General features: G+C 46.0%; 1 protein-coding gene across 2 annotated transcripts in view; it reads left to right on the top strand.

The window, feature by feature from the left end:
• LOC130129683 (disks large-associated protein 1-like) overlaps nucleotides 1-8,901 on the top strand; it is an 84,301-nt gene that overhangs the window by 22,949 nt on the left and 52,451 nt on the right. For both annotated transcript variants that reach the window (XM_056299269.1, XM_056299270.1), the window contains 2 exons: nucleotides 37-214; nucleotides 2,565-2,820. In XM_056299269.1, the coding sequence (XP_056155244.1) occupies nucleotides 37-214; nucleotides 2,565-2,820 (434 nt within the window). The remainder of the gene's footprint in view (nucleotides 1-36; nucleotides 215-2,564; nucleotides 2,821-8,901) is intronic.

Genomic DNA, 8,901 nt, shown 5'->3' with positions numbered 1-8,901 from the left:
TCTGTGTCCCTCTGTCTTGCGGGTGGTGTACGACAGGATCTCCACGGAGCACTCTCCCAAGCTGCAGATCCGGAGCCACAGCTACCTGCGGGCGGTGAGTGAGGTTTCTATCAATAGGAGCCTGGACAGCTTGGACCCGGCAGGGCTGCTGGCCTCGCCCAAATTCCGCTCGCGAAACGAGAGCTACATGAGAGCCATGAGCACCATCAGCCAGGTTGGTGGTCTCCCACCCATGGGCCCTCACGCTACTGCTGATTGGCCCCCATTCAACCCCAACCATACCCCCGAAGTTGTGCAGGGGGGAGGAAATCCTGCCCGTCACTTGACCCGAAAACAACCGTCAGGTCGCGATCTGGCAGCTATGGTTGCAAATAGATAATTAAGTCAACCCACTGCACAATGTTTGTGTATGCATATGGTGGCTATTTTCTTTAGCCCAGATCTTCATCGGTGTGTTTTGATTGGTTGATTAGACATGAATATGTACACCCCTCTTCCTCCTCCTCCTCGCCGTCCTTAGCCCCCAGGTTTCTCGTCCTGCCTGTGCCCTCTGTGAGGCAGACTGGCACGCTGGAGACGACGTCTCCAATTAGGCATCCTCATTAGAGATGAAAAACAAGAATCAGCATGCGTCCATATGAATAGTATGAATGATTCAAAACAAAATTTCAGTTTCAAATGCTGATGAGCAGGCTGCCCTCGAAAAACGCCATGCCTTGAGTTGAAAGACGGTGAACACGTGGTAGAGTTTGTCAGGAAACCATAAAAAGCTGATTCTCCAGTTGTCAAAGATGTGAAGCAGGAGAGCTGTGCTTTTGTCGATGCTGGCACAAAATAAGATGTCAGACATCCGTGCATTTTCATTCACAGCTCTTGAGTTATGGGAAGTGACAGGAGAGCTTATCTCACCTGTTTGCCTGCGGCAACACCGTCCCCCCCCACCCCCACCTTCCATTCCCAAAGCCCAGGGGCAATACTCACCGGGGTGAAGGATGGACCCCTGGGACATCCTATCAAGGCCTGGCATGAAGAGCAAGCCCAGATGGCACACTTTATCTGGCACAGCTGGTATCTATGAAGATACACCTGTGAAAAAACCCCATTCACATACATAAGGTGAGAATGGCCGTTTGTAACACCAAACAGTTTTATCAGTGGACTGAATCGAGGCCCGGGAGACCTTACTGACTCCAAGCTTTGCACACTTACTCTGTTGTCCGCTGCACAAATTGGCTGCGTCCGAATACTCTGCTACATACTAATGAAATATACTGCATACTAACAGCTATACATTCACTTTTATCACTTAATAACCCACCAAAATGCAATGGTTATGGCTTGCACAACCTGTATCTGCATTAACACTCAAACATGGTTGCAAGAGAGATGACATACTAGTACTCAGGGGTACATATCACTGTTTATGTATTTCCAAAACAAGCTTTGAACAACAAACCTTCATTTGAAGGCTTTAGATTTGAAATTTCATTTGAAAGATCTTTGTTGAGAAATTTTGGCTGGCCGGAAACTGCCCCATGTATCTCCACGGTAACCATGAACCGGAATAGTGTCTGGTTGATTCATATTAGAGTTTTCACGAAAGCAGTATACATCCTGGTATTTTTAGTAGACTAGCTTTTTTCGTACTATGAACATTTTAATCTGGTACACTAAAAATGTCTTATATAGTACCTACCACTTCAGTAGTATGGTTATTCGGACACAACCACTGACTCTCTTCAGTCCCCCACACACACAAACCATTCAGGCACTGGCTACATCCCATTCCTAACATATTCCCTCCTGCACATTTACTTGGTTTTGTTTTTTTTAATCTGAACTGAGTGAGCACATCGAGGTGTACTGCCCTGTCGGGTTTCTCAGATTCCCAAAGACAGTTTGGCGAGTGCAGCTCAAAGGAATGGGATGTAGCCTCCTCTCCTCACGCCCTAGCCTTGCTACCCTCTAGTTACATTTCTCTCGTACAACCTTGTGTCCAATCACCAATCTCCTCTTCCTACCACACAAGCCCGTAATGAGACCCTCCAAGGTTAGCTGTTTTTCCTCTGTATTACAGATGCTGAACTGAAATCTATTCAGCTCCCCTAAAAAAAAAACCTCAGCTCTCAGAGTTGGTGTCAGAGTTGTTGTCACACTCCATTAGTTACATTCCAGTTCACAGTAGCCCTAGCAATGACACTTCCTGAATCTCACTTCCTTGTGAAACCACAACTCCCCCCGTAGTTCTCCATTTCACTGGATGGCCCTCTGAAGTTTTATCCTTCAATGATTCCTCCCCTCTGCACTCATCGGATATTCCTTTTTCATTTAATATATTTGTTTTTTATTTATCAATACCGATACATGACCCAGTCAGTTAATCGGTTGTGTAAAATTCAGTTTTGCAGCTCTTGCATTTGCTTTTCTAACCCCTGCCTTGTGTCTTCTCCTTCGTCCTTCTGCTGGGCTGGCCTGTATTGGTGTGCATGCTTTTATTGTGTGTTTGTGCGTTGGTGCCTGCACCTGAAATCCCCCCCCCCATCCCTTACGCTAACTCTCCACAGGTGAGCGAGGTGGAGGTGAACGGGCAGATCGAGGCGGTGTGCGAGTCGGTGTTCAGCGAGATGGAGTCGCAGGCGGTGGACGCACTGGACCTGCCCATGCCAGGCTGCTTCCGTATGCGCAGCCACAGCTATGTGCGCGCCATTGAGAAAGGCTGCTCCCAGGACGAGGAAGACGGGGGCACTGCGATGGGCAACAGGGGGTCCATCTCACCCCCCCGCACCACCACGACTGTGAGGACCATCCAGAGCAGTACAGGTAAGTGTACACACACACGCACTTGTATACGTAACCTATACGGGCATTACAAATTCATATGTGTGCGTAAATGATATGTATTATTGATGCATGTTCTTACATAAAGAATTATAGATGCCGTCTGTGTGTGTGAGCTATGCATTACACATCAGTGTGGCTAACTTCAGCAAGGAATTAGTTTGTCAGTCACTTTACAGCCCGATTAAATGAAATAAAGTCTGGACATTGAAATGGTTCCATTCAAAACCCATCTCTGTCTCTTGGCTCTCTCAAAACAAAAGCTCTATATGTATATTTCTGTTTTTTTAAAGGGCCAAGGTAAGTAGACTAGTTTCACCTTACAAAAGCAGTAACCAAAACGCTGCACATGGGGGATCCGTCTGACCCAGTTTTACCTCTCAGATACAATATGATGAATATTACACCCCCCACACATATACATCCTGCACTGTGCAGGAAAGGGCTTTCTCTTCATAAGAGCTTCTTCAAGCTGTAAAGCTTTGTGGCTCTGGGTCTTATTTTAGCCCTCTTGTGTGCCTCGAGGCCCGGGGTGCTCGGCTTTCCAGGGCTGACACTGAGTGCTGTTGACATCCAGCACTGGGTCTGTCTATAATTCCCCACAGCGAATCCAGCCGTCGTTCCCGTGCATTGAGCGCAGTGACTCACCATCAGTCATTGCACATTGGTTTCCCTCTCACCTCATGGTTAATTATGGCGATTAAAAACAGTGCATGTTCCTTTCCCCACCAAAACTTGGCTGATGAGGTTTACGGTCCACTAATGAAAGACGTTTACTGCAAATTGTGAGAATGGCAAGTTTCATCAATTTAAAAGGAGGGATCACAGGGAACTGGGAACTAACATTTGTATAGTGCCTTTTTAGGATTTGCCTGAATCGACTTAAGCTACTGAACAATTTCCTTCTCCACACCAAAGAAAAGGCTTTAGTTTACAGTGACCTTAATTTCTTCAGTTTCAGTGGATTTGGATAATAGGTTGGTCAATATAGTTTTTTTGTCATACTGCAAATAACCAGTTCCATTTGAAAAGAATGTGATGCTGAACATCCAGATAACATTCACATGCAGGACACAATTTTCAATGGTCACAGATTTTTTTCCCGCTTCCGGTGTGGGAAGATGCCGGTGCGAATTCACGTCACGGCCTCACCCAGTACCATCCATGCAGTGTCTTTGTCCATGTCTGCGTCTAAATTTGTGTCTTCGTTTGATGGCTGGGAGAGCTGGCGCTGGATTGGCTGGGAGAGCTTGGTCTGCAGGACCACAGCCCAGCCTGGAACTGTGCCCGAAGAGGAAACACAGAGGGCGGTCTGACAGGATGCAGAAGCGGGGCAGGCTAAGCTAACTGCTAGCACATGCAGACCGCCAGTTCCGATAACACCGAGGGCAGTCTGGCAGATGCCTCGCCTGGCGTTGACTGTGGTGTTTTTGGTGTCGTCATGTGGAGTGCGGGGAGGTGTGTCAAGGGTGTCTGGCTGGGAGAGCTGGCGTTGGATCGGCTGAGGAAGCCTGGTCTGCTGCGTCCGGTGGGCCCAAGGACCATGGCCCTGCCTGGAGCTGCACCCGAAGAGGAAACACCAAGGGCGGTCTGACAGGACGCAGAAGCGGGTCAGGCTAAGCTAACTGCTAGCCCATGCAGACCGGCAGTTCCGATAGTCATCCTGGCGTTCACTCTCTTGGACAGTGAGGTCTTTTTTGGATATGTTGGATATATGTGTTTTTGTAGTTTGTGTAGGCTTTTTGTAGTTTTGGTATATGTGTTCTTGTAGTTAGGATGTTTTTTTGTCTTTGTGTTGCACCGCTGTGGGAAACGATATTTCGTTTCATTTCATGTGCACAGGTGCATGGAATGAAATGACTAAATGTTGCTGACTCCTGATTTTGGTGCAACACTAGCATGGTTTGCTCGGATGTGCGCTATAGCAGTATGAACACATTGAGGGGATAATTCAGTGGTAGCATGCAAATTTTGAAAAAAGAAGACTGATTTGCAATGTCATCCAACATATTAGTATTGAGTGACATATCAAACCATTATACTTAATTACATGTTTGATCATGTTGTGTGTTGTATTTTAGCGCCTATCGCTGGCTCTTTCACATTCCACATGCAGGTTCTTTCTCTTGTTTCTTCTTGTTTTTCTTTTGTGGCAGACTCTGCATTTCCTGTGCATCCACCGTTATATTTGAGTACTTGGCGGGAACGTTTGACCCCGCTAGCGCCAACTGAAAAATAGCATTTTGAGGAGCAATTACAGAGTGGCAATTCACGGAATGATTTTTGCTACAAAAATCCCAGCTGGATATCAAAATATGTCATCTTTAATGTAAAAATAATGGATTACACCTTAAACAAAAGAAGAGTCAATACAAAGTTCACGATGCTCAGAGATGTACTGGTCGTGCGTCTATTGACAGCTGAGTCAAACGGCACGGTTAAGGGCAGCTGAGGGCTCAGTTGATTGTTCAATTCTGTAGGGGTGGTTATTGATTTATAAAGAGAGATTGATAAGATTGAGAGAGGGACATCCAGAGCCCCTTCCCTGGAGGAGGTGAGAGATAATGAACACAATTTATCAGCCGAAGCTTTGTAGGGATCAGGTCTGTGGCTTTCCAGCCAGACTGCGGTTTTCTATTGCTTTGATAGATTTGGGAGGAAAAAAAAACAGAAGCAGGAAAAAAAAGATTAAACATAGTAGGATGCAGGTGTCTTTCTGCAGCATTTCTCAGTCGCTCTTTCCCTCTCTTTCTCTCTATAATTCACTCCATCCATCCGTCAACCTCTCCCACCTTGCAGTAGTAATTCTGTTCGACCAATACTCATTTGCTGCTAATGTGAAAATATCACCATTAAGCAGACCGACAGAAGCTGGAGGGCTCTGTATGAGTGCAAATGTGTCAACAGACGCACCGTTTTGCTGGACCTTGTCACGTTGTTACCGGGCCACTGGGAAGCGCAAAGCGTTCTCATCTGACTCCAGAAACTGCAGCTCCCACATCATGCTGCTGCTCCGACTGGCCGAGCCAAGGTCTCTGATTGGCTTGTGTGGCTCTTTGTGATTTGATTGGCTGCATTCTCCTCCGACCCTTTGACTCTGATTCTCTGCCAACCTAATTTCCTCTTGGGGGGTCAATCACAGGTGAGGGTCGAGAGAGAGAAAGAGTGAAAAGAAAGGGGGGAAAGAGAGAGAGAGAAAGAAAAATAGTGTGAGCTGCCAATCTTAACATTAACCGGCAGTGTGGCGAGGAGCTCGCCATGGTAGGTAGTGCAGGGAGGGGATTGACTCACATTACTGTTAACAGCGCTGCATGGCTCTGATGGTTCATATGGCAGGTGCTACTTAGTGTGGCAAGTGAAAGTACAAGAAACAAGACCCAGGAAATCTTGCTTGATATTTGTCCTTAAGTAGAGCAGACAACCATGAAATTAATATCCTGATGAAGACTTAAGGTCCTATTTAAAGGATCTATAGTGCATGGTCTAAAGCGCATGGTGCAAGTGCATTTAGGGTGTGTCCAAATCCATTTTTGCTGGTTAGGCGGCACATAATCTGGGCACAAAGTAAGGTGCAAGGCGAAAAGGGGTTGTACTTACTCTCTTAAGTAATCATAGGTGGGTTTTGGGTGTAACACGAGTCCAACCAATCAGCGTCGTCTCCCATTCCCTTTAAAAGCCAGGTGCACTTGCACCTTGTTGCATTGCTATTTAAATGGCGGATTGGGCAAGTTGGAGAAACGAAACAGCTTTCTGCTGAGGAAATGGATCTGCTCCTTCGAGAAGTGAAAGTGCGCGAGCAGACCATCTACAGGAGCAGCAGGAATCCATCAGAGCTCCCAGCTCAACTTACATGGTCTTGTATTGACATTGCAGTAAAGTCGATCCTTCTCTGGCCTGTTTTCAATAGGCAGTTTCGTTTGATGGGTCTTGACAGACACCCCAATACCTATGTGTACTGCAGTGATTGGTCAAATAATCAGCCAATTTCATGATGCTAAGCTTTTCATTGGGCGTGATGAAGAAGGACAGGATTAGGAATGAGTATATAAGAAGGACAGCTCAGGTTGGACGGTTTGGAGACAAAGCAAGAGGCAAGATTGAGATGGTTTGGACATGTGTGGAGGAGAGATGCTGGGTATATTGGGGGAAGGATGCTGAATATGGAGCTGCCAGAGAAGAGGAAAAAAGGAAGGCCAAAGAGGAGGTTTATGGATATGGAGAGAGAGGACATGCAGGTGGCTGGTGTGACAGGTGAAGATGCGGAGGACAGGAAGAGATGGAAACGGATGATCTGCTGTGGCGACCCCTAATGGGAGCAGCTGAAAGTAGTGGTAGTAGTAGTAATTAGCCATTTCATGCCTCCTTACTGTGATTAACTAATTTAATAAATATAACCATTTTGACGTTTGTTTTTTAAATATCATGATGTCTTTCACATTGTAATCTTTTTAGTTGTAATCTTTTGCATGTTTGTGCTCTGCTGTGCGTCCCTATGTGTATAACAAACAGAGTGTATGCACGTCGTGTACCCGCCTATGAAGGTGCATCTTACTATCTGAATAATGCGCCCTTTAAATAGCAGGAATATCGTGCCGTTGGCTTTAGACCGGGTTTATGTTGGTCAACGGCACAATCACTTTCCTCTGCCTCAAGATTTCAATGCGCCAACAATGCACCTGACAACACCTCATTTTAAGACCAACACGCCCATTGGCACAAGTACATTAGCTTATTAAACAACATGGGTGCTGGCTGGGAGAAATGACAACTCGTTGGTCAGAAACTCACACTGGCTGTACGCTTTCTGCCGGGTGTAAGATCGGGCTCTGATGAATAAATTCACAATATTGTTTCACCTGAAGACGGAGTGCCGTAGTTTTTTTTTTCTTCCACAGTTGTCTGCACTACTTAAGGGCAAATATCAAGCAAGACGTCCTGGATCTTGTTTCTTGCCTCAGATTACTGTCATAGTTGGACTGGTGAGCAATTCATCACCTCCTTAGATCTCCCTGCTATAGTTCTCACTCACTGTAATTAATTACCCAACTCCTCTCCACCTCCTCCACGCGAGAGGCTGTGATCCATCCAGGAGAGACAGAAAATAGAGAGAGACAGAAAGCAAGCAGGGTTGAGAAGGGGTCTTTTTTGACCATGATCTCCTCACTAAAGCATCTCACAACACAATAGAGCAAAATGTGATTAAAGACCCCTTGAATATATATATATATATATATATATTATTTTATTTTATTTTTGCTAGCGGCCCATTGGTTCATTTTTTATAATGACACTAGGCTGGCCCAATCATATCTCTTACTGGGCTGGCCCCACCCCTCTCCCTCTGTCCTCTGTTTCTCATGTCAAATGCCATGGCTCAGAACCACACATTTCTGTAGATGGAGGGTGGCTTGGTCAATTGTCAAGATGGATAAGCAAAAACAAAAAAATGGGGGGGGGGGTGCAGAGAAGTTGCAGGCCAAAAAAAAAGAATAATCTAGATGTGGTTGCCGCCAAACGTGCAAAAAACACAGACATGTTTGCTGCAGGGGCTGCAGCAGTAGCTTCAACTTGTACGGCAACAGCAGTTCCCGCCATTATGTAGCAACAGGTGGAAGGAGGAGAGGTGGCTGGCCATGGCCACTGCCAGGCAGAGGAGCAGGAGGAGGAGCAGCCGTGTAACAGGGAAGCCAAGGAATGCAGTGAGCAAGAGGAGAGTGTAGTTGAAGTGCTAAACAGGGGGGGTAGCATGCAAGTAAACAGGGACTGTCAGGGAGGCCGCAGGGAAGTAGTGTGTGTGCCATGCTATGATGACAATGATGGTTAATTCAATTAATGATAATGATAATAAGATAACATAATCGTAACGCTATCATGAAGTGAGACCGGCAGCTACTGCTGGTGCTGACTCAGTCAGTCAATGCCAAATAGCTCGTTTTTGTAGCCTAGCATAGTTCCCTAATGCTGTCACAACTTCAGCTGACTAGTCTAACATTAGCTAGATAACGGCATCTTTGGCTAAGCAGTGAGTGACCCAGGTCCATATCGTATCATAATATTATTAAA

This window comes from Lampris incognitus, chromosome 19 (assembly GCF_029633865.1).
Source record: "Lampris incognitus isolate fLamInc1 chromosome 19, fLamInc1.hap2, whole genome shotgun sequence".
Classification (NCBI taxonomy): Eukaryota; Metazoa; Chordata; class Actinopteri; order Lampriformes; family Lampridae; genus Lampris; species Lampris incognitus.
The sequence above is the reverse complement of the archived record's forward strand: the minus strand, read 5'-3'. Positions and strand labels throughout refer to the sequence as shown.